This window comes from Papio anubis, chromosome 6 (assembly GCF_008728515.1).
Source record: "Papio anubis isolate 15944 chromosome 6, Panubis1.0, whole genome shotgun sequence".
NCBI classification, from domain to species: domain Eukaryota; kingdom Metazoa; phylum Chordata; class Mammalia; order Primates; family Cercopithecidae; genus Papio; species Papio anubis.
The window spans coordinates 153,672,055-153,698,876 of record NC_044981.1 but is presented as its reverse complement, the minus strand read 5'-3'; the positions used below and the strand labels follow the sequence as shown (position 1 = coordinate 153,698,876).

The 26,822-nt window shown below is 38.8% G+C and overlaps 1 protein-coding gene across 7 annotated transcripts in view; it reads left to right on the top strand.

The window, feature by feature from the left end:
• FIG4 (FIG4 phosphoinositide 5-phosphatase) overlaps positions 1-26,822 on the top strand; it is a 126,549-nt gene that overhangs the window by 54,311 nt on the left and 45,416 nt on the right. For all 7 annotated transcript variants that reach the window (XR_004184454.1, XM_003898322.5, XM_031667540.1 and 4 more), the window contains 6 exons: positions 9,208-9,341; positions 11,116-11,232; positions 12,838-12,883; positions 13,913-14,061; positions 15,626-15,792; positions 25,275-25,413. Coding sequence is in view for 6 of the 7 variants with exons in the window: in XM_003898322.5 (XP_003898371.1) it covers positions 9,208-9,341; positions 11,116-11,232; positions 12,838-12,883; positions 13,913-14,061; positions 15,626-15,792; positions 25,275-25,413 (752 nt within the window). In the remaining variant the exon portion in view is untranslated. The remainder of the gene's footprint in view (positions 1-9,207; positions 9,342-11,115; positions 11,233-12,837; positions 12,884-13,912; positions 14,062-15,625; positions 15,793-25,274; positions 25,414-26,822) is intronic.

Genomic DNA, 26,822 nt, shown 5'->3' with positions numbered 1-26,822 from the left:
CAAGCTACCATTGACTTTCTTCACAGAATTAGAAAAAACTACTTTAAATTTTATATGGAACCAAAAAAGAGCCCATGTAGCCAAGACAATCCTACGCAAAAAGAACAAAGCTGGAGACGTCATGCTACCTGACTTCAAACCATACTACAAGGCTACAGTAACCAAAACAGCATGTTACTGGTACCAAAACAGAGATATAGACCAATGGAACAGAACAGAGGCCTCAGCAATAACACCACACATCTACAACCATCTGATCTTTGACAAACCTGACAAACACAAGCAATGGGAAAAGGATTCCCTATTTAATAAATGGTGCTGGGAAAACTGGCTAGCCATATGCAGAAAACTGAAACTGGGTCCCTTTCTCACACCTTATAGTCAGTCATTTACCAAGTATTTTTGAGAGTTTCCTATGTGCCAAGGCAGTTCCATATACAGCTCCTACCTCGAGCTAACAGCCTGTTGTAGGAGATGGTGAGGTAATGCAGAGGCACCAGTACAAGGCAAATGGTGCAATAAGAGCTTATAATGGAGAGAAGTCTTTCCTGAGAACAGGATCAGTTAGCATCAGCCTGAAGGAAGAGACATTAACCAGGTCAATGGGAAAGAGAATGGTCGTCAACTCAGAGCATGTACAGAGTCCCTAGGACAGGAGGAAGTGTTGTGGGTTGGAGGAAGAAAAGAGGGTGAGGACAAGATGCTTGTTGTGAGATGAGGATAAAGAGATGGTTATGGCCAGACCATGCAGGGTATTGTAGGCTGTATTAATGAGCCTGACCTTCTTCCTGAGAGTAATGGAAGGTCATTAAGAATCTTGCATGGTTGAGAGGATCCTTGTCAGATTTATGTTTTGAAAAGATTACTGTGACCTCAACATAGAAAACAAATGGATCAGTACAAGGCTAACGTCAGTGCTGGAAGACCAGATAGGAGGCTGTTATAATTGTCCAGAAAAGAGATGATTATGCCTTAAACCAGGGTGGTGTGGTGGAGATGTAGAGAAGTGGACAGTCAGTAGACTTGGTGATGTGCTGGATTTGAAATGAGGGGACGGGGGATGTCAGACTCAATTCCCAGGTTTCTGGCTTACTCAGGTGGGTGAATGGTGATGCCATTCACTGAAATACAGAACACTGACTGGGTTTGTTGAAGGAAGATCATGGGTGTAGCTTGGATATACTTAGTGAGGTTTGAGGTGTGCTTGAGTCCTCTAAACGGAGGTAACAGTTCAGGGCATGGTTCAGGAGCTCAGAGGAGAGGTCTGGGCCCAGATGTGATTTTTGTAACTCTGTTTACAAGTGACATTTGAAGGCATGGGCATGGATGAGATGCCCATGTGGAGAGTATAAAGTAAGAAGGAAAAACCTCAAACCTCATCTTGGGGGATCTCCAGCTCTTAACACCCAGTTAGAGTGGCTGAATCTCCAAAGGAGTCAGAGAAAAAAACAGCCAGAGGAGTGGGAAGAAAACCAGGAAGTGCTGTGTTAGGAATACCAAGAGAAAACGTGTTTCACAATGAAGGAAGTAAATGATCAGCAGCATCAAATGCTGAGGGCTCAAGTAAGATGAGGATGGAAAAATTGTCCGTTAGTGTTAGCATCATGGAGGGCACTGATTGAAGTGGACCGAGTGTGGGATAACAGTGAGAAAGTGGGAGCAGTAAGTATTGTACTCTTCCCCCAATAGGAGTACCCAGTAAAAGATGGCATTTTTATTTTTTAAAAGAGATCATACCGATACGTTTAAAAACCTGTGGGGAGGATACATTTGAAGGGGAGAGTTGTCTGACACAGGAGAGAAAAGGAATGATCTGTGATTTCATGTACTTAAGAAAGTAGGAAATTATGAAATCTGAAGCATACATGGTAGAATTATTATTTTATTTTTGAGACAGGGTCCTGCTCTGTCACCTAGGCTGGAGTGCACTGGCAAGATCATAGCTCACTGCAACCTTGAACTCCTGGCCTTAAGTAATCCTCCCACCTCAGTCTCCCAAAAGTGCTGGGATTATAGTCATGAACCATGGCACCTGACTGCAATTATTTTAATGAAGAGACAGAGAATAGTAAGGGTTCGGGCATGTGTGTATTTGTGAGCATGCACATTCCATTCTGATGGCTTTAATTTCTCCTTAAGGTAGGAGGAATGGTCATGCTGAGAGTGGAGGTTTGAAGGGAGTGGAGAAGGTTTAAGTCTTGTGTACATAAGAGGGTAAGTTGACTAGAAACCTGCAGGAAGTACCAAGAGCCAATTTCAAGTTGGTAATCATGATTTCTTAAATGGAATCATTTTACTATTGCCTGCCTTCTTCCAGCAGGCTTGTGAATGAGTATAAGCACAGGTAAAATAGTAATTGGGTTTATTTCGTTTCATCAGACAGGTGTGACATAAAAAGACAGGATTTTGACAATATTGTCATTGAAGTGGAACATGAAATCTGAGCCAAATAAGGACAGGGCTAAAAGAACAGGGCTGCTGGAGAAAGTGGAGATGTCAGTGGATTGTGGTCCTCACAAGGTGGGGTATTTAAAGCAAGCAATGTGGAAATAAAAGAGGTCACGAATAAGAAATGTTGAAGAAAGAGCAGCCTGTGATAATGAATTGGTCTAAGATGTGAGAGTGGGAATGGGGATTTAAAGTGGAAAAGGAGGTGGAGATACTGAAAGTCACCCAGTGTATTAGTCTGTTTTCACGCTACTGATAAAGACATACCTGAGACTGGGTAATGTATAAAGAAAAGGAAGTTTAATGGATTTACAGTTCCCTGTGGCTGGGGAGGCCTCACAATCATATCAGAAAGCAAAAGACACATGTTACATGGTGGCAGACAAGAAAGAATGAAAACCAAGCAAAAAGAGAAACCCCTTATAAAATTATCAGCCCTCGTGAGACTTACTCACTACCATAAGAACAGTATGGGGGAGACCACCCCCATGATTCAGTTATCTCCCACCAGGCCCCTCCCACAACATGTGGGAATTATGGGAGCTACAATTCAAGATGAGATTTGGGTGGGGACACAGCCAAACCATATCACCCAGGAGGGAGGCAAAGCTTTGGGTGGGGAAGAGACAGTTTCCAGGAGAGGACTGTATAACTACATGCATGGGCTCAAAGAGGGTGTGTGTGTGTGTGTGTGTGTGTGTGTTTTAAATCAAGAGTATGGAGGAATATGTCCCCAAACTGGCAGCTAGGGGAGAAGAGTGGAACAGTGAGGCAGTCAGCTTCATTTCTTCCTGTGTTGCTCTTTGTAATTGCATCGCACTAGGGATTGACTTTGTAAAATAAATCATTCAGGTGTTAAATAATCATTTTCTAGACATTTGTTCATATTAATTCAGAAGTTTCATATTCACGTCTCTCTCCATATCAACTCAGAATAATATAAGGTGGATAATCTCTAACCTCAGTCTAATATTAAACAGTAGCTATAGTATATACATAAGTGAAAATTTAAAATATAAAAACTTTAGTGAAAATGCTCATGGACACTTTTCCAGTAAATGTATAGAAAATAAGATATTGTTAGTATGGAAATAAATTATTGCTAAAGTATTAAATTATAAAGTGTTACTGGATTAGAAACCTAGATTTAAATTAGTGGATTTAGTCAGAGCACGACCCTGCCTCACTAATAAAATAAGATAAAATAAGTTCATGTTTTACAGAGTTCGTATAGTGTGGTTGAAAAGCTGTCATTAAATGGAGGTTCAGGTCTACAATGCTTGAAATAATTCTCTATTAATTGTACACACTCAAAAAATACTATCATATACATGTGATTATAATGTATTCTTTGCCAGGTATCTCACATGCACTTTTATTTTTTTTGAATATTTAAAGATCGGTCAGTGGATTTTAAAATTGTACTTGTTTATTGTTCCACTGCAGTAAAAATCCTGATAATGACTAGAAGTTAGCTACAGAAAGTATTTGGAGATTAAGTTGCTGTTTCATGGAATAGGAAAGTATTTTGTTGTTTATAGCACTAGTTTTATTCATAGGATTAAAGAAGATGTTTATTCAGGTCACTTGGTAGAAGACCTTATTAATTGTGATTAAAGAGCCAAAGAATACATGTGTGTATAGAATGATACCTAGGGGATACTCATTCTTTATTCTACCACCATATGAAGAAGATAATAAAGTGAAATGCTTTTTGTGATTTCATTTTTCTTTTACCCTGTGTTGTGAACTTCTTCCCATTTGTGAAAGTTTGAGGCACTGGTTGAAAGACAGTTTGCAGCAATCCGTGTGCCTTCAGTGCTGCTACTGTATCAACAGGAGGCCAACCTACGATCAAGTATAATTGTACATCAGAGGTTTTTAATCTGTGGGCCATGCATGGCTGTTAGGGGGATCTTGGAATCTTTTGAAATGATATGCAGCTGGATGTGGTGGCTCATGCCTATAATCCCAGTGACTTGGGAAACTGAGGCGGGAGGCTTGCACAAGACCAGGAGTCTGAGAGCAGCCTGGGCAGCCTAGGAGACCCAGTCTCTACAAAAAAATTGTTTTTCAATTAGTTGGGCATGATGCACACCTGTAGTCCCAGCTACTTGGAGGCTGAAGTGGGAGGATCACTTGAGTCCAGAAGTTCCAGGATGCAGTGAGCTATGATTGCACCACTGCATTCCAGCCTGGGTGACAGAGTGAGACCCTGTCTCTTTATAAAAAAAGAAAGAAAAAAAATGATATGAAAAATCGCTTGTGTATGCAAAGTTTTCCTTTACTTGTTAGGGGTCTGTGGCTCTAAAGAGGTTGACTAACAACCCACTAACACTAATCCTCTATGGACAGAGAATGCATACAGCAGATTCTTCATACAGAGATGAACAAAGGTTGCTCAAACATTTCCTCTCCATCCCACAAAATGTCAGATTTGATATAAGCATTTCAAGAAGATTTTGTTTCCCTAGTTGATTTTAAATGCTTTTGAGAAAAATTTCAGATATATAATTTTCTCATATATATAAATAAGCAAAATTTATTTTCATCCTAAAATTTAACACTGTTCTTAATTCTTATCTAATTATTTCATTTGATGTATTCAGCTGTGCCCAATAGCTACCCCTTTTTGTTTCTACAGTAGTTATCTAATTAAATTCATAGCAATTGAAAAGTAATCTCCATGATTGAAAACAGCAGTCTAATTTTGATGCCAACAATAGTGCCTTAACACCATTTCAGTCTCACTATTGTAGAATTAATTGTTTTTCTTTGTTTCTAAGTGAAGGCTTGATGGGGGTAATAATGAAAATGGCAAATTTTTATAGGGTACTTCCTATATGCCAGCTGTTCTATAGAAACTCGCCATGCTCTGCTGCTGGATTTGGTTTGCCAGTATTTTATTGAGGATTTTCACCTCAATGTTCATCAGGGATATTGGCCTGAAATTTTCTTTTGTTGTGTCTCTGCCAGGTTTTGGTATCAAGATGATGCTGGCCTCATAAAATGAGTTAGGGAGGAGTCCCTCTTTTTCTAATGTTTGGAATAGTTTCAGAAGGAATGATACCAGCTCCTCTTTGTACCTCTGGTAGAATTTAGCTGTGAATCTGTCTGGTACTGGGTTTTCTTTGGTTGGTAGGCTATTAATTATTGCCTCAATTTCAGAACTTGTTATTGATTTATTCAGAGATTCGACCTCTTCCTGGTTTAGTCTTGGGAGGGTGTATGTGTCCAGGGATTTATCCATTTCTTCTGGATTTTCTAGTTTATTTGCATAGAGATGTTTTAAGTATTCCCTGATGATAGTTTGTATTTCTGTGGGATCAGTGATGATCTCTCTTTAACATTTTTTATTGTGTGTCTATTTGATTCTTCTCTCTTTTTTTCTTTATTAGTGTGGCTAGTGGTCTATCTATTTTGTTAGTCTTTTCAAAAAAAAAAAAAAAAGCAACTCCTGGATTCACTGATTTTTTGAAGGGTTTTTCATGTCTCTATCTCCTTCAGTTCTGCTCTGTTCTTAGTTATTTCTTGTCTTCTGCTAGCTTTTGAATTTGTTTGCTCTGCCACCACCAAGTCGGCTTCATCCCTGGGGTGCAAGGCTGGTTTAACATATGCAAATCAATAAACGTAATCCATCTCATAAACAGAACCAATGACAAAAACCACATGATTACCTCAGTAGATGCAGAAAAGGCCTGCGATAAAATTCAACACCCATTCATGCTAAAAACTCTCAGTTAGGTGCTGATGGAACATATCTCAAAAAAATAAGAGCTATTTATAACAAACCCACAGCCAATATCACACTGAATGGGCAAAAGCTGGAAGCATTCTCTTTGAAAATCGGCACAAGACAAGGATGCCCCCTCTCACCACTCCTATTCAATATAGTATTGGAAGTTCTGGCCAGAGCAATCAGGCAAGAGAAAGAAATAAAGGGTATTCAAATAGGAAGATAGGAAGTCAAATTGTCTCTGTTTGCAGAGGACATGATTATATATTTAGAAAACTCCATAGTCTCAGCCCAAAAACTCCTTAAGCTGATAAGCAACTTCAGCAAAGTCTCAGGATAAAAAATCAATGTGCAAAAATCACAAGCATTCCTATACACCAACAATAGACAAACAGAGAGCCAAATGATGAATGAACTCCTGTTCAAAATTGCTACAAAGAGAATAAAATACCTAAAAATACAATTTACAAGGGATGTGAAGGACCTCTTCAAGGAGAACTACAAACCACTGCCCAAGGAAATAGGAGAGGACACAAACAGATGGAAAAACATTCCATGTTAATTGATAGGAAGAATCGATATTGTGAAAATGGCCATACTGCCCAAAGGAATTTATAGGTTCAGTGCTATCCCCATCAAGCTACCATTGAGTTTCTTCACAGAATTAGAAAAAACTACTTTAAATTTCATATGGAACCAAAAAAGAGCCTGTATAGCCACAACAATCTTAAGCAAAAAGAACAAAGCTGGAGGCATCATGCTACCTGACTTCAAACTATACTACAAGGCTACAGTAACCAAAACAGCATGGTACTGGTACCAAAACAGATATATAGACCAATGGAACAGAACGGAGGCCTCAGCAATAACACCATACATCTACACATCTGATCTTTGACAAACCTGACAAAAACAAGCAATGGGGAAAAGATTCCCTATTTAATAAATGGTGCTGGGAAAACTGGCTAGCCATATGCTGGAAACTGAAACTGGACCCTTTCTTTATACCTTATACAAAAAATTAACTCCAGATGGATTAAACACTTAAATTTAAGAACTAAAACCATAAAAGCCCTAGAAGGAAACCTAGACAGTACCATTCAGGACATAGGCATGGGCAAAGACTTCATGACTAAAACACCAAAAGCAATGGCAACAAAAGCTAAAATGGACAAATAGGATCTAATTAAACTAAAGAGCTTCTGCACAGTAAAAACAAAACAAAACAAAAAAAAAAAAACTATCGTCAGAGTGAACAGGCAACCTACAGAATGGGAGAAAATAGTTGCAATCTATCCATCTCACAAAGGGCTAGTATCTAGAATCTATAAGGAACTTAAATTTACAAGAAAAAAAAAACTCATCAAAAAGTAGGCAAAGGATATGAACAGACACTTCTCAAAAGAAGACATTTATGTGCAGCCAACAAACATATGTAAAAAGGCTTATCATCACTGATCATTAGAGAAATGCAAATCAAAACCACAATGAGATACCATCACCATCTCATGCCAATTAGAATGGCGATCATTTAAAAGTCAGGAAACAACTGATGCTGGAGAGAATGTGAAGTAGGAATGCTTTTACACTGTTGGTGGGAGTGTAAATTAGTTCAACCATTGTGGAAGACATTGTGGTGATTCCTCAAGGATCTAGAACCAGAAATACCATTTGACTCAGCAATCCCATTACTGGGTATGTACCCAAAGGATTATAAATCATTCCATTATAAAGACACATGCATATATATGTTTATTGCAACACTATTCATAATAGCAAAGACTTGAAGCCAACCCAAACGCCCATCAGTGATAGACTGGATAAAGAAAATGTGGCACATACACACTGTGGAATACTATGCAGCCATAAAAAAGGATGAGTTCATGTCCTTGGCAGGGACATGGATGAAGCTGGAAACCATCACCCTCAGCAAACTTAACACAGGAACAGAAAACCAAAAACTGCATGTTCTCACTCATAAGTGGGAACTGAACAATAAGAACACATGGACACAGAGAGGGAAACAGCACACACCGGGGCCTATCAGGGGATTGGGGGCTAGAGGAGGGTTAGCATTAGGAAAAATACCTAATGTAGATATCAGGCTGATGGATACAACAAACCACCATGGCACGTGTATACCTATGTAACAAACCTGCACATTCTGCACATGTATCCCAGAACTTAAAGTAAAACAAAACAAAACAAAAAAAGCTCACAATGCTCTATCTCATTTATGTCTCACATTAATGTTGTGAGGAAGATACTGTTGTTACCCCATTTGATAGATGAAAAAAATGGAGGTGTAGGGAAATTGAGAACATTGCTGAAGGCCACATGGCTAGTGAGTGACAGAGTCAGCACTCCAACCACAGAGCTGTACAATAAAGTACTAGCTTGTCTTGAATAAGAGGCAGTGCAGTGTCTAACTAAAGAGATACCCCAGGCAAGGAGGCAGAAACCAAGGTTTAGTTCCATGAGTGCCTCTCAACCTCAATTCATTCAACCACAGTGTAAAAAGAAAAAGAAATACCTGTCTTGGTTATCCCACAGAGTATTTGCAAGTCTACTTTAAGAAGTCCTGTGAAGGCTGTGGAGCTGCTTTCTGCTGTGCTAGTTTAGGAATTGTTCATCCAGACCAGTTGATTTCTTTCTGACCTTCAGCTGGCTAAAGTTGGGGGCTCCCTTTTTCTGGTCCTTGGGAGGGATCTCCTCTGTCAGAGTTGGGTGTGGAGTGTGTGGGCCATGGCCCATGGGGGGTAAGCTGGGTTTCTCAGGATGCAGGGAGGGTACCAGGAAGAAACCTGATCTCCTTGAATCTTTAAAGCTCATTATCTGTTCACTTTAATGCAATGGAGCATTTATTTCTTTGTGTTTTTATTATTTCTGATTATTGTAGCTAGGTTTCATTTTAGTATATTTAAGACTTGGATTTTTTGTCTTAGCTTAAAAGTAAACATGTTGAGCCTGTTCTTCTGATTTAAGGGAATTGAAACACTGAAAATGTTTAATTTTTGATGAAGGAACGAGAGAAAAGAAAGCATGAAAGAATTCTGAGTGAAGAACTTGTTGCTGCTGTGACCTATCTCAACCAGTTTTTGCCTCCTGAGCATACTATTGTTTATATTCCCTGGGACATGGCCAAGTATACCAAAAGGTGAATGATACTCTTCTGCCTGGCTATGATTGTTTGCTTTTCTTATAATGAGAAACAACAGAAAGCTGACCTCTATGGTAAAGTAAATTTTACCCTGTTAATTTCTTTCATGAACCTGTTGAGGGGTTGTTTTGAGTACATCAATAAACTAACCAAACTTTTTTTTTTTAAATTTCATCTATCCATCTATTTATCTATCTATCTATCTATCTATCTATCTATCTATCTATCTATCTAGCTATCTATCTATCTATCTATTTATTTTGCCTATTGTGGATACCATTTGCAACTTGTTTGAAATATCTAGTCATTTCAGAACATTTCTACCACTATTCCTTGAAGGCATTAGTTTTACTTTTTTCTGTATCATCTGTCTCACTATTTTAACACTTTCTCAGGTGTCACTCATGGATGAACCTGTGGTAATTCCTGACTGTATATAGTAGATCCAGACTCCCTAGTGTAGTGTCAAAGCCTCATCATCTGGTTGGCTTCAGAATGTGATCACTTTTTATTTATCCCAAGGGCTGTTCTCTTCCAGAAAACTGAATCTTCATGCTCTGCCACAAATGTAGCAGCCAAAGTCCTATCCTAAGCCTCCATTCCTATTCTTCACCCTCCCTGGAATGCTTTCCCACCTCTCTTTTATCTTTCAAGATCTGATTCAAAACTCATCTCTTCTAAGGAACTTACTTTTGTTAAATCTTGCATTGTCTTTTTGTTCACTTACTGCACAATCGTACAAGCTCTAGGTTTACTTAAGGTCTTATTTTTTTAAATGTTACTATATCGTTTTGTACTTATTGTACTTTTTTCTAAATCATTTTATACAGTTAGATACACACACCCTTTCCCAGAGTATAAGTTTGGTTACAAGTTGTTGCCATTCATATTATTTTTTTATTATTTTTTAAACATAGTCTTGCTCTGTTGTCCAGGCTGGAGTGCAGTGGTACGATCTCAGCTTATTGCAGACTCTGCCTCCTGGGTTCAAGTGATTCGCCTGCCTCAGCCTCCTGAGTAGCTGGGACTACAGTCATGCACCACCGTGCCTGGCTAATTTCGTTTTTGTTTTTGTTTTTGTTTTTTTTGAGACAGAGTCTCGCTCTGTTTCCCAGGCTGGAGTGCAGTGGCACAATCTCAGCTCACTGCAAGCTCCACCTCCCGGGTTCACGCCATTCTCCTGCCTCCTGAGTAGCTAGGACTACAGGCGCCTGCCACCACGCCCAGCTAATTTTTTGTATTTTTAGTGGAGGCAGAGTTTCACCATGTTGGCCAGGCTGGTCTCAAACTCTTGACCTTAAGTGATCCACCTGCCTTGGCCTCCCAAAGTGCTGGGATTATAGGCCTGAGCCACTGCACCCAGCTGCCATTCATATTATTTTCCAGTTTTTTCTTCTCTGCCACCTGCACTGTGCACGGTGCTCTTTTCACAGCCATTTTATGAATGTATTTTGACTTGACAACTCTTGAGGAGTGAAAGGCTTTGGAGAAAGCTCAGGCAGGGATGTTATATGCCAAGATTAAGGATCACCAATATTTGATATTAAGTTACAGGTCTTTGTGTCTCTTTCACATCAAATGTTGCTGGTTACTGAGTACACATTATATTCTAGACATTGTTACATGTTTCTATCAAGTACCAGCCAAGAGATTTAAAAAATTACATCCTTAAATATCATTGCTATAGACTTTACTGGCTTTAGATATAAGGATAAATATATATTAAAACTTGGCTTCTTCTCGCTTTTCTCATTCTTCCTCCTCTCCTCAGCAAGCTGTGTAATGTTCTTGATCGACTGAATGTGATTGCAGAAAGTGTGGTGAAGAAAACAGGTTTCTTTGTAAACCGCCCTGATTCCTACTGTAGCATTTTGCGGCCAGATGAAAAGTATGTATGGTATTTTAAAACTTATAATAAATCATGATTTTTGCTTTTATGGGTATTCTGAATATGAGCAGTTTGTACTACTTGGAAATTGGATGAATTTTGTCCTGGGGGAGGCACACTGCTCACATGACTGAGTACTGACTGTTCACTGGGGCATGGGAATTCCTTTGTTGGTTACTTACATACCTTGAGATGTAAGCCATGGGATCTGTATCTCTTGCTGCATAGAACAAATGTTACATAAAATAATTCTGTAAGTAAAATTTTCAACAGTGAACTCTATTTTTCAGTATTGAATAGAAACAGACTTTTTTTCTTATAGATTACATACTAACATTTTTATAAAAATAGTATTTATTTTTGTATTATGGTTATTCGCTCACAAATCTTTCATTACTATTTTGGGAGCTTCTTCAGATCAAGGATTTATGCTTTATCTTTTAAGAAACCAATACTATATATTTCTGGCATTTTATTTTCAGTTAATGTAGTTAACTACAATGATAAGACAACAGAAAAGAACTAACTACTAGTGTAATGTCTTTGGAAGTAATCCCTTTGTTATAGTTTGCATTGTTTGCACTTGTTTGTTGTTTGAATTTTAGGGTACCCATGACAGGGGTCCCCCAAGACCAACTCCCCGATTCAGTAATTCACTAGGATAACTGAAAGGACTCAGCTTATTGTATTCTGGCTATAATTTATTATGGTGAACGGATATAAAATGACGTTAACAAAGGGAAAAGGCAAAAAGGGCAAAGTCCAGAGGAAACCAGGCACAAGCTTCCAGAGTCTTCTCCTCAGTGGAGTCACACAGAACACACTTAATTCCCCCAAGAAACAGGTTGTGAAGCATGGATGAAATGTTGCCAGCCAAGGAAGCATGTTGGAGACTCTTATCAGTTCTGGGAATGTTGGAAACCCTCCTGAAATCTAAGTTCCCAGACATTGGCCAAGGGTCAACCTTATAAGCAGGACTTTCTGAGGATAGCAGTTAGGCCTATTAGGTTAACTCTTTTCTGCACAGCACCTTCTTTTAAATAATTAAAATATTAACATAATCTATAGTATTTCATAACAAAACATATTCCTATGTATTCATTGCACATGGAGAAAATAAGTAGTCTCTAAAAGGAAATCTGCAAAACGAACCAAAGAAATATAACAAAGCCTCCATGAATAAAAGCTGGGGGAGGTAGAAAATCGTAATATTGAGTTGGGAAGGCTAAGGCTTGGAAGATTTTATTAGAAAGATGCTCTACGATTGTTACTCATGTGTATAGTGACCCAACAGGAAGTGGGTTTGAATGAAAGCAAGGGAGATTTTGGTTGAGCATGGGTAACAAAAAATGCCAGAGTGGGCACTCGGGCAAATTAAAATGCCCCTTTCCTGGACTCTCTTTGAGGAGAGTGTGGTAAGCAGTCCGCCTCAGTCATTTGCATGTTCACTTACCTGAAAAAATGAGAGTAGGCAGGATCAGCTGATTTTTCAGGAGCCTTCAGCTCTATTAGTTTAATTCCATGATTCTTAACAAGGAGCTGGTACCGAAAATAAATATTTATTTTGCCATTAACTTTTTAAAAAGTGTTTATTTTTAAACATAGGTGGAATGAACTAGGAGGATGTGTGATTCCCACTGGTCGCCTGCAGGTATACACAATATTATATTCATAATGAACAGAATCTGTATCCATTGTATACTGTACGTTTTCTGTAAGCATTCATGTAGAGACCTGTATCTTATTTAATGCAGAATTATTATTTGAGAATGATTGTTGAAAGTCTTACTTCTAGTCTTTAATGCTTATGAAAAATGTGTAGCTGGCTGGGCGCGATGGCTCACACCTGTAATCCCAACACTTTGGGAGGCCAAGGCGGGTGGATCATAAGATCAGGAGATCGAAACCATCCTGGCTAACATGGTCAAACCCTGTCTCTACTGAAAATACAAAAAATTATCCGGGCGTGGTGGAATGCACCTCTAGTCCCAGCTACTCGGGAGGCTGAGGCAGGAGAATCACTTGAATCTGGGAGACAGAAGTTGCAGTGAGCCGAGATCGTGCCACTGCACTCCAGCCTGGGTGACAGAGCAAGACTCTGTCTCAAAAAAAAAAAAGAAAAGGAAAAAAAGAAAAATGTGCAAATGAAATAATATGGCCTATGGATTTTTTTCTGTGTATTAAATTTTATTCCTGGAAATAGAAACACAAGCAGGAACATGAAAAGAACAAATTAGAGTGACTTTGGAAAAGAAACCAAGCATATGTAGTATATATGTTAACTATGCTTTAACAATGATATGGTCCTAACCACTGAATATTTAGGTTGTATAATGAGGAGATATGTCAGAAAAAAGCCCATATTTTGCTAATTGGTACATGTGGAAATTGTTAGCCATTTGTTTTATTTTGTTAAACTAACAAAGTAAATTCAAATATAGGCCAGAAGATTTAATGATGCTGTTCCAGCAACATAAGTGAGCAGCATATATAACCTTATGCAACTTTAAACATGTTCTTCATTATTTTGACTTTACATAAAATTTAATAGTATTTGTTCAAGAGTAACACCTGCCCATAGACCTTTTTTTTTTTTTTTTTTTCTTCTTAAATCTAAAGTAGTATGGAAGTTCTTTGGTGATGGAATAATGATTGAAAATCTCAAGGTATTTCTCTTTAGACTGGCATCCTTCGAACCAACTGTGTGGACTGTTTAGATCGCACCAACACAGCACAGTTTATGGTGGGAAAATGTGCTCTGGCCTATCAGCTGTATTCATTGGGACTGATCGACAAACCTAATCTACAGTTTGATACAGATGCAGTTAGGTAAGTCTTACTTTTTGCTATTTGAATGCTGATAATAGCGGAAGGCAAACCTGGTTAATAATAAGATTTTTTTAATGAAAGTGTTTCTACTTTTAGCTTCTCAAAAATTGTGTTGCTAGAAAACATTATTCAAACTAATTCTGTTTTTCTTATATTTTCTTCTAGTAGTTTTATAGTTTTTGGTCTTATGTTTAAGTCTTTAATCTGTCTTGAGTTGATTTTTGTATACGACAAGAGACAGTGGTTCAGTTTCATTCTTCTGCATATGAATATCCAGTTTTCCCAGCACCCATTTGTTGAAGAGGGTGTCCTTTCCGCAGTGGATGTTGGTGTCTTAGAATAAATATTTCTATTAAAAATTTGTGTATTCTTGCCATGGTTTGGGCTTTGGGTTTTTCTTTTGTTGTTGTTTTTGCTTGTGTTAATTATGAATAAACACTACATTCTTTAGATAAATTCAAAGTGCTTAGACAAACTAGTGGGTGTTGTTTTAAAACAAATCCAGATGGCATTTTCAAAAAAAGTACTGTGTCTTCATACATACTAAAAATCTGAGATGTATAAAAGATTGATTCTTCATTAAGGATTACTATTTCTTCACTGTCTATTGCATCTGTGGCAGTCCATGAAGTATTATTTTTTGAAAATACAATTAATGATAGCTGATAGTGGTCATCGGAAATTGTCATAAAGGCTCAGCTAAGGAAAGTAATCAGTTTACAAATGGCCACACCAACAGATATCACTGCACTGGAAATATTAACAGACACTTGAAGAAACACAGGTTTCAAAAGTACATATCTAAGAAAGCATATGATTTGTTAGTCTGCTGTGATCTGAATGTTTGTGTCTTCCCTAAGTTCATATGTTGAAATCCTCACCCCGAAAGGGATGCTATTAGGAGGTGGGACCTTTGGGAAATGAGTAGAGCTGAGAGGAACCCTCATGACTGGTACTAGTGTCCTTATTATAAAAAAGACTGAAGAGAGCTAGCTAGCCTCTTCCATCATGTGAGGACACAGTGAGAAGACCATCTGTGATCTAGGAAATGGGCCCTCACCAGACACCACATCTACCAGCTCCTTGATCTTATACTTCCCAGCCTCCAGAAATGTGAGAAATGTTTGCTGTTTCTAAGCCACCCAGTTTATGGTGTCTTGTTGCAGCAGCTTGAAGGGACTGACACTGTGACAGGAGCATATTCTTTTTTCAAAGGCAATTCAGAGAGCACAGTACATTCTGTCATGGGAGGTGAATTGCTCTGGCAGGCTGCAGAAAGTTAGGAGTCTTTACAAGTATGGTTAGAAACAGCCTGGTCTGGCTTTGGTGGGTTATGTTTTTGGTGCCCCTGCTTCCATTTTAGTGTTTTCTATAGCTTTGGTGTTTACTGGAATATCACTCTAAAATATATTAGCATTGCATTTAGTTTCAAGATGTTGAAGAATCTAACTTGAAAGGCTCAGAAGAATTTTTAGAGTATAAGACTTGTTTGGAGTTTGGCTAAGTGAATAACTTGTGCTTTGATTTTGGTGAAATTCTTTAATGCGAGTTTTTCTTTTTTTAGGTTATTTGAGGAACTCTATGAAGATCATGGTGATACCCTATCCCTTCAGTATGGTGGTTCTCAACTTGTTCATCGTGTGAAAACCTACAGAAAGATAGCACCGTGGACCCAGCACTCAAAAGACATCATGCAAACCCTGTCTAGATATTACAGCAACGCTTTTTCAGGTAATTCTGAAGTAATAGCTATTTTAAAGACTTACTCTGAAGTGCATTTTTTATACATTTTTTAAAGCTATCTGGCTAAGTAAAATTAAAATTAAATGTTTTAAAAGTTTAAATAAAACAGTCTGTCACTTAGAAGGTGCTCGGTAAATGTTTGTCCAATAAATGAATGAATAAACATTTGTATTTTAAATAGAACACTTTTGCATTTTGGCACCCATAATTAGAGTTTTTATATAATGCAACACACTTTAATTCCTTGGCTTCTGTCTCTTTCTATTTTTCTGCTTGCAGTATATAGATAAAATTTTTTGAGGGCGTTGAGTCATTTTTTTAAATAGGGTTCAAAGTCTCGACAATTGTCTAAGAGTGTAAATATCACTGAATTTTTTAAATGTCAACTAGAAACAAATTGTGATATTAGCACTAAATTATACTCATTAAATTCTACTGTTTTATGACTTGTGAATACTACATGTAACAGGGTGTTAAAATGGTGCTTTTCCTGCCTCCATGCTGATGGAATTGCCAATACAATAGGTATCACAGACCAAAGTGATTGTGAGGCAAACCCCCGTGCACAGAATTTATGAAGGAATTTCATGAGTCTGCAGCCCTTGTATCAGATTAAGGATAGGAAAGTCCACAGAATACGGAGAAGAAGATTAATAAAGAGGTCCTTGGGAGTGAACTATTACCTGCAATAACACCCACCCTCAGTGAAAAGAGAGTGGGCTTCAACAGGACTCTGGGTGAGCTTGACATGGTATCCTGCTATTGAACAGACCCAGCATGTAGGTCTTGTACTGTTGTACAGCAGATCTGAAGCAGAGGGATGGGCTGAGGAGAGTGTGCCACATTGGGAACTGTCTGCATTCCTCCAGTTGGGTGGGCCAAAGGATACTTGAGGGTTGACTGGTAACCAGATGTGGGCCTTATGGAGGAGGGTGCCATGGAGTTCGCCTGGGTCCTGGCCAGTAAGGCCCTTGGAAGACCTAGCAGCAAGATCCAGGAAGTAAACACTGGATACCTGAGGAGCTAAGGAAGGAGTTACAAGAAACTGCCTGATAAAAGGGAATTGTAAGAGAATCCTAGTGCTGGCAGTTTCAGAAGCATCTGGGAAAGCATCCATAAGAGTCAGCTGTCCACATTTTCTAGGCCCAGAGAGATTGCAAAGCTCATCTCTTATGCTCCTGTCCAACTGTATTAGTTTTCTGTGCTGTGTAACAAATGACTATAAATGTAGCAGCTTAAAACAGCACATATGCATTATCTCACAATTTCTGTGCATCAGAAATTTATGCACAACTTAATTGGGTCCCCTGCTTAGGGTCTCTCAAGGCTGCCTTTGAGAAAGAACCACTTCTCATCCCACATGTTGGCAGAATTCAGTTCCTTGTGGCTGTAGGACTCATAGCAGTGTGCTTCTTCACAGCTGACAATAGGATTAGTGTGCTAGCAAGACTGAGTCTTATAAATGTAATGTAATAATGGGAGTGACAACCCATCATCTTTGTCATATTTTGGCCGGAAGCAAATCATAGGTGTCCCTGCCCACACACACGGGGGAAATCCACTCCATTTCCTAGGGCTGCTGTATCACAACAGCACAAACTAGTGGCTCAAAACAATAGAAATGTATTGTCTTGCAGTTCTGGAGGCTAGAAGTCTGAAATCTAAGTGTTGACAGGGCCATGCTCCCTCTGAAAACCCAGAGAGGAGAATCCTCACCGGCTACTTCTGTCATGTGCTAACATGTACATATCCCTCAGGGTGTATATCACCATGAAAAAGGGCATCTGCTCTTTTGCCCTCTCCTGTCATCATTGTCCCTGTAATAGGGGTCATTATTGACACTTAAGGATCAAGTAATGTGCTTTTTTTTTGAGACGGAGTCTCGCTCTGTCGCCGGGCTGGAGTGCAGTGCCGCAATCTCGGCTCACTGCAACCTCTGCCTCCCGGATTCAGGTGATTCTCCTGCCTCAGCCTCCTGAGTGTAATGTGCTTTGTAATAAGACTAGAGGACAGACAGAATGACTGTGTAGCTGTCCATGTTTAAAAAAGAAAGGAGTAATATAAAAGATAAAGATAGTTATGAGAAAATAATGTGCACAAATGGAAAGGTAAGGCAAAATTATGCACAACTGAAAGAGGAACTACTATGAAAGGAATGATTTTATGAATAATGTGGCTAAAACAGGCTTCTTTATTTTAAGAAGCATGGTGTCATTGGGATGTACAACTTATTTTTAAATTACAATGGGTATTATATAATGGTGACAATATAGAACAATTTTCTTTAAACCACTCAAGACAACTTTGCAAAACTTAGTAAGTCTTCTCATGTTATGCTTCTGGGCTAGGCAGGAACATACTGATTAACTAGACTTAAAAAAAAAAAAAAAAAGCGCTGGGTGCAATGGCTCACACTTGTAATCCTGCACTTTGGGAGACAAAGGCAGGAGGATTGCTTGAGCCCAGGAGTTTGAGACCAGCCTGGGCAACATAGTGAGATCCCATCTCTACAATGAATATATAAATTAATCAGGCATGGTAATGCACACCTGTAGTCCCAGCTATGTGGAAGGCTAAGGGCAGAGGATCCCTTGAGCCCAGGAGTTCGAGGCTGCAGTGAACTATGATCATGCCACTGTACTCTAGCCTGGGTGACAGAGTGAGACTCTCTCTCAAAAAACAAGCAAGCAAAAGCAACTAGAATAGTGAAATTATATTGTTAGGAATTTTACCCTTGGTTTATGTGGACGGATTGATGCTATGTGGGCAACTCACCTGACCCTTTTTTCTATTTATTTTATTTATTTATCTCTTTATTTACTGTTCTTGAGGCTTCACATGCTAGCATGCATGTTTGTCTAGGAAGCACCTTTTAGTGTTTAATGTAACTAGTTACATAGGCAGTTGGAGGATGCTTTACAGGGAACGCATAGGTATCTCTTCAGATGTTAGGGAGAGCTTTTAATTCCCTTAAGGGCCTTGCTAAGCTCTTTCTATTTTTTTTTTAAATGCAAATTTTGTAAGCCTGGATTTTCTTGCTGAAGCTGGTTGAATTTAAATCCTATTATAAAAAAAAGATAAGAAACCTACAGCAGTTAATAATAGACCTGCTGTATATATATATGTGTGTGTGTATATATATATAGGCCTAACATAAATATATACACCCACATGCGTGTGCATAATTTAAATGTAGTGAATGTGTATATGCATGCATGGAGGGGAATCATGTTCTCAACAGGGATCTAAAGAGAAAAGCTCCCAAGGTGTGTTAGGCCGTTTTTGTGTTACTATAAAGAAATACCTGAGACTGATTAATTTTATAAAGAAGAGAGGTTTAATTGGCCCACGATTTTGCAGGCTGTATGGGAAACATGGTGCCATTATCTTCTCGGCTCCTGCGGGGGTGCCTCGGGGAACTTTTAATCCTGGCAGAAGAAGGGGGAGCAGGTGTCTCACTGGCAAGGGGTGAGAGAAAGGAGGTGCCACACACTTTTAAACAACCAGATCTCTTGAGAACTCACTCACTATCACAAGGAGTGCACCAACCCAAACACCTTCCACCAGACTCCATCTCCAACGCTGTGGATTAGATTTCAACACCAGAGTTCAGCAGAGACAAATGTCCAAATTATATCACAGTGTCAGGACTTCAAAGCTTACCGCGCGTGGAAAACAGTGATCCCAGAAGATGGTGCTGAGATGGCTTCACCTGGCATTATGCTAGTACTCTAAAGGACTGCCAGCAGTTTCTTCCCCTTTCTGCTCACTGCTGAAAGAGGGACATCAAAGGGAACATGCTGAGAACATTTTAATTTATCAAGAATAGTGAGATAGCCTTCTGAGATCATCCTTCAAACAGCAGATTGTGAGTGAATAAGCTGTATTTGGCAACAGCAGAAATAAAACAGTTGGAAAAATGTTTTGTTTTAATAACGTTTGTTTTAATACCCTTGGTAACTCTTGTTAAAGCCCAACACTTCACCTCTCCTGCAACCAAAGCAGTTATACATGGCAAGAGAAAAGTTTGTAACTTATTACTCTTAGTTTAAACAGACTACAGTTCTCCAAAGGACAGCTGACTGTCCTGTGACATTTCCATAGTAAGTTCATTCTTCCACTCTCCAAAATGACCATTTCATAACTTGTCCTCCTCCTTAAACCTACAACACCTCAGTCTCAGCTGATGACTTTGCTTCATGCTTCAGTGAGAAAATAAGTTATGAGAAGGGAACTTACTCTAATTCTTACCATCAAATGCAGAGGCCGTCGTTTTCTGCTCCCATAGTTTCTACCCTATATTGTATTACAGTGCTTGTGGTGGCCCTGCTCCATCTGAAGCCAAGCCTTGTCTTTTTCTTTGACTCCCATGCCTTCTTGTGTTCCCTAACTATATGCTCGTTGGTGTACATCATCAGTTTCTCCCTCTGTAGTGCATCATTGCCATTAACATAAAAGCATACCTTAGCGTTTTCCATCCACCCTTTCCAGCTATTCCTAATCCCACATCCCCCTCCAGCCACAGTCCTATTTTCCTGCTCTCATGAGCAAAACCTCTTGAAAGGGTTTTCTCCACCCTGTTCTCTCCACATGCTCCACTTGACAACTGCCCTGCCATAACACTGAAACTGTGCTTGTCCAGGTTACCAACAATCCCCACATTGCCAAATCTAATGTTTACTCTTCTGACTCCATCTTACTCAACCTTTCAACAACTTTCATCACAGTTGACCACTTCCTCTTTCTTGAACTTCACTCTGTGAGATCTCTCAGTGGGATATTGAGATCTCCCCCAATAGGAGAGAGTCTCAGTCTCTTATTGACTTCTCTTGCCCTGTTGCTAAACCCTTCTTTTTTCCAGTTTTGTCTTAGGGGTATCACATTCAGCTTTTGACCACCATGCATTTGACACTCAAATTTTTATCTCTAACTTTAACTTCTCATGAACTCCAGACTCATTTATCTAAATGTCTGCCTAGCATCTCCTCTGGGATATTGAATTAGTTTTTTTTGTTTTCTGGTTGTTTTTTTTTTTTTTCTTTTTTGAGACAGAATTTTGCTCTTGTTGCCCAGGATGGAGTGCAATGGTGTAATCTCGGCTCACCGCAACCTCTGCTTCCTGGGTTCAAGAGACTCCCCTGCCTCAGCCTTCCAAGTAGGTGGGATTACAAGCATGTGCCACCACGCTCAGCTAATTTTGTATTTTTAGTAGAGACAGGGTTTCTCCATGTCGGTCAGGCTGGTCTTGAACTCCTGACCTCAGGTGATCTGCCTGCCTCGGCCTCCCAAAGTGTTGGGATTACAGGAGTGAGCCACCATGCCCGGCCATTGAATTAGTTTTTATCATTGCCATGACAAATTACTACAAACTCAGTGGTTTAAAACAATACCCATTATCTTAGAGTTTCTGAGGACCAGAAACCTACGGACACAGCATTACTGAGCTGTATTCTCTGCTTAGGGTCTCACAAGTCTCAAGTAAAAATGATGTCACATGACATTAAAATGAAGTCAAAATGTCAGCTGACCTGGGCTCTTATCTGGAGGCTTCCTGGCTCCTTCTCATTGTTGGCAGAATTCCATGCAGCTATTGGACCGATGTCCCATGTCCTTGCTGGCAGTTGGCTGAGGGTCACTCTCAGTTCCTAGAGGCTGCTGCGTTTCTTGGCTTGTGGCCTGCTCTATGTTAAAGCCTACCACAGTGCACCAAATACATCTTGTGCTTCAAATCTCTGCCTTCCTCTTCAGCCTCGAAAGGATTAATGTGATTACAGTAGACCCAACCAGATGAGTTAGGATTTTTCTATCTTGCAGTTGATGATGAGTAACCTTAATTACATCTGCAGAGTCCTTTTTGCCATGTAGTAGAAAATATTCATGGTATGATACCAGGGAGCAAAGGTCTTAGGGGCCAGATTTCTTCCTACCACAGATATCTAACAAAATCACAAATTTACCATTTCTGAGACAGAAACTCTTGACTGTGTCTCAAGTCCGTTTCTCTACTTATTTTTTCTACTTTAATACTCATTGATCAATTCAGAAAACCTAGGAATTCTCCCTGCATTATTTCTTTTCCTCATCACTGTTCCCCAATCCCATCTATCAACAAATATTGTTGGTTATACCTCCAAAATTATGTGTTCCGTGTTTCATCCCTACTTCTGACATACTGGTCCACACAACCACAGCCACCCACTGTTATCTGGATGACTGCAGGGGTTTGTTGTTGTTGTTTGTTTGTTTGAGTGAGGTCTTACCCTGCCGCCCACATTGGAGTGCAGTGGTGCTATCACAGCTTACTGCAGCCTTGACTTCCCAGACTCAAGTGATTTTCCCACCTCAGCCTCCTGAGTAGCTGGGACCACACCCATCTAATATTTATTTATTTATTTATTTATATTTTTTTGTAGAGACAGGGTCTCCCTATGTTGCCCAGGCTGGTTCCTACCTCCTGGGCTCAAGTGATCCTCCCTCTTTCCAGCCTTCCAAGTAGCTGGGACTATAGGCATGTGCAACCATGCCCAGCTCACATTTTTTTATTATTTTTGTAGAGACGGAGTCTCCCTGTGTTCCCCAGGCTGGTGTCAATCTTGTGATCTCAAGCAATCTGCCTGCCTCAGCCTCCCAAAGTGCTGGGATTACAGGCATGAGCCTCCATGCCTGGCCATTTTTTTTCAAATACTAAAGTAATATATGTTAATTATACAAAGTACAGAATGGCTCACAAATAAATCATATGATCCCTACCTTCCAGAGATAGCCACTTGTATATTTTGGAGAACATGATCCTTCTGGTTTTACTATACCTGTAATTTATAACCTGCTTTTGCTCCTTTAGATAATGTAGTGAATCTTTATAACCTTATTCTTCTATAACATGATTTTTAGTAGCCTTATGGTATTCTATCTTTGAGAAGCATCATAATTTAGGTATTTGCTTTGTACATTTAGAGTCGTTCTAAACAAACATGTTTGAACATATACCTTTTTTCATATTTTGATCTTATGAAAAGTTCAGAAGCAAATTTATTAGGTCAGAGGGTAAAAATAATTTTTAGGGCTTAAAATATCTATTTATATATTATATAGATACATATTTGCCAAATTGCCTTTCAGAAAGGATGTAACGGTTAATGTTCCCCTTGGCAGAGTTATGGGAGTGCCTATTTTGAAATGTATTTGACAACTTAACAGGCAGAAAATGGTATGTTGTTCTAATTTGCATTATTTGATAACTAGCGAAGTTGGGTTTTTATATATCCATTGGCTGTTTCTGTTCCTTTTGAAGTGTGTGTATCTGTTTTTCTATTAGGGGTTAATTTGTGTCTCTCCTACATTTCGTTGGTATTTATTTCAATGTCTGATGTGAGGTAGGGATCTGACATCATTGTCCCTTCCCCCTCCACCCCAATACTACTGTACTGTTTATTGAATAATACTTCCTTTCACTGCTGATTTCAGAGGCCACCGTATCATAAACTTAGTATTAGAATAAGAGCTATTTCAGTTCAAAAGTGATTTTTTCTCTAATTAAAAAGAATTGTTATATTTAAACCTGATCTATTTAAATATAGTGAGTAGTAAAGTTGGCTAATGTTTAACCTGTTTGAATGGTATTTGAATGGCACATATTCTTTTTTCCCTTAAAGCGCAATTAAACATAAAAGTGGCTAATCATTTTGCCCTCTTGTTATCCACAACCACAGAGAGCCTACCAGTTTTAAACCCTTGTTCATATCCAGAGTACCACCATCTTCCTGGAGGTAATTGTTTTATTTGCAGTCAGAAGTAGCCAGGAGAAGATCCTTGGGCTCGTTAGGGCTCACTTATATCTCAAGCTTAGTAAGTGACGATAAACATCATACATGTATTTTAAGTTGCAGCAGCAGTACTTCTAAGAAGTCTTCTTTATGATCCTTTGAAAGAATGTTCTTTTTTTGGCTATGTTTCTCACATCTTACATTTTACCGTACTTGCTAAAAATTAAAGGTAACTCCTGTTAAAGGATGAAAGAAACTCCTAGAAAATGTGGCTGAAAAGTGGAAAGCTTCTCTAGATTATATTAAGATATTTTGAGGTACTATGTGAAATGAACTATTAAGTGCTATTAAGGCTATTTAAGAAGCATAAAAAATGTAATTGCCATAAGAGCAACATGTTTACTTTTGTATTATGTAAAGAGGGTACAAATTGGGGCAGTAATGTATGCATTAATTAATGCTTGATGTTTTCTCTCAACAAGTGCAAAGAAAGTCCCCAAATGTGCTCAGCACATAAACATGTCTCTTTTTATATATTACTTTTAGCCCAAAAGGTAAGTGCTGTTTTAATGGAATGCTTCCTGTCTAATATATGAAATACGTGTTTGATGTACTGTATTTCGTATTTCAGTCATTTAGTTTTGCCGTAATGATCAAATAACCCAATGAGAACAATGTTGCTAATTTCAGGTGTATCTTGTTCACTATAACTGTTGGAAGAAAATTGATTTTATAATAATGTTACCTTGCTCCAAATGCAGTCATTTCTACTGTGCTATCTTTTTAGTTCTATGCTCATTTTTGGAAAGAGGTTATTATTTATATTGTGGATGTCTGCCACAAACTGGAATATACAGGACTCTGAGACAAGAATGGAAAGAAGGAAATAAGGAGAAAGAATGAAGGACACTAGGGAGGAGAATGTAGAATGGGAAGGGTGGTTCATGAGACCACTTCAGTGCATATTATCATTTTTACCAAAAGATAATTAGGAAAAGGAAGAGGAAGTAAAACATACACACCGTCAGTTTTGTTATTTCATAGTATAGTTTAAAAGATAATTTTGGAATGCTCAAATAGTTAGAATGAGGCTGTTATCATATGCCTTCTCTGCCTTCATTTTCAACCGCAAAAGAGAATGGGCCAGGCTCACAGCTGACAGGGACAAAATATGTTGTAAACATTGTCTCTGTTAAAGAAAGAGAGAGTATCTTTTCAAGGATTAAAAGTGGAGACAATGCAACTGACTTGTTCAAAGCTGTACAACAGAATATGGATAGAAATTGGGTCATTTTATTAGTCTCTGAAGTCTCTGCTTGTCTTTGCAATAAAGTGAAGATACATTTACTTCAGGTAAAATAACAAATGGTGAGGATATATTTTCATTTTAAAAATAAAATTGCTATCTAAGGTATTTACTCTCTGAGTTCTTAAAGATGTTTAAGTGTCTCCAAATTCAACAAGCAGTTTATGTTCGCTATCATCTGTGTATTTTATAAGAGCTATGGAACAAAGAGGAAACATTTTGCAGCAAGATTTTAATTCTGCGCCAAATCTTGGTAACTCATGTATGTGTGTATGAAGTACTTGTATTTGTATGTATTTGAAGTATAAATACTACTTTTGTACCACTATCCTCCTAAGAAAATATTATCGAGTTATATACATCAGTAATTGATTTTCTGAAATATATATTTTGCTTTTTAGATGCTGATAGACAAGATTCCATTAATCTCTTCCTGGGAGTTTTCCATCCCACTGAAGGGAAACCTCATCTCTGGGAACTCCCAACAGATTTTTATTTGCATCACAAAAATACCATGAGACTTTTGCCAACAAGAAGAAGGTATTTTTCTTCCTAGTCTGTAATATAAACTCCCATTTGGTGTTGTTTGGAATATGAGATACTTTTCATCTTGAGAAATCATAGGCTAGTCAGTTTTATTTTATTTTTTAAAATTTTTTAATTTTTTTGTGGGTATGAAATAGGTGTATATATTTATGGGGTACATGAGATGTTTTGATACAGGCATGCAATGGGAAGGAAGCACATCATGGAGAATGGGGTATCCATCCTCCCATGCATAAAGCAGTCAGTTTGGCCACATGCTTGCCATGAGTTCAGTACTGTTGATGTCCTGAAGTAGGTTGGGGAAAATGTGGTTAGCAATTGTTGTTTTGCATTTTCTCTAAGATATGAAGTTTCAGACCTTCATTGTTGAACAGAAGTTGTAGCTCCACTAAAGCAAACCAACAGTATCATCTTTGAGTGTTTCCTACAAACTTGAAACTCTCAAGGACTCTAAGATGCAGAGTCAGTCTTAGATTTTTCAAGTGTGACAGCTAAGCAGCTTGTACCTTGTAATTCCAATATTCTCTCCTCCACGAAACAACCAGTCTCAGTGACACTGGGAAGACAGGAAGCTAGAGCAGTGCTACTAGCTAGCGTCAGATAACCACTTTCATGTCCCCACCACTCACATGCTTGAGTCACTTGCCAGTACAGGTTATTTCGAGTGCAGTTAAATTGGTAATAATATTCTCAGAAGAAACAAACAGTTTACCTGAAGCAGGTTAGTGTGACACTCTGTGGTGTGAGCCTCAGGGTCAGGTAGAGTTGAGTTGGAATCTCTGCAGTTCTGTGACCTGGGTCAAGTAATTTAAACTCTCTAAGCCTTATTTTCCTTATCTGAAAACGTAAATGCCTGGACACACCTCACGGAGTCATTGCAAGGATTTAAGGAGGAGGCTCTTTAGTGTTTTTTAACTGAGGAGTCATGTACTATAATAATATAATCAATTTTGCCACATAAATAAAATTTTTTACATACCATACATGAGGTTAGAGCCTAGTCCATTGCACTCAAAGGCCTCTAATGTCAAGTTCTCCCGTTGTGCTTTTCTCTTACAACATCAATTTAATAGAGCCCTGATTTTGTATAAAGATACCTACCAGGCCAGGCGCGGTGGCTCACGCCTGTAATCCCAGCATTTTGGAAGACCAAGGCGGGAGGATTACCTGAGGTCAGGAGTTCGAGACCAGCCTGGTCAACATGGTGAAACTCCATCTCTACTAAAAAAAAAATACAAAAAATAGCTGGGCATGGTGGTACGTGCCTGTAATCCCAGCTACTCGGGAGGCTGAGGCAGGAGAATCGCTTGAGCCAAGGAGGCAGAGGTTGTAGTGAGCCGAGATCATGCCACTGCACTCCAACCTGAGCAATGAGCAAAAACTCTGTCTCCAAAAAAAAAAAA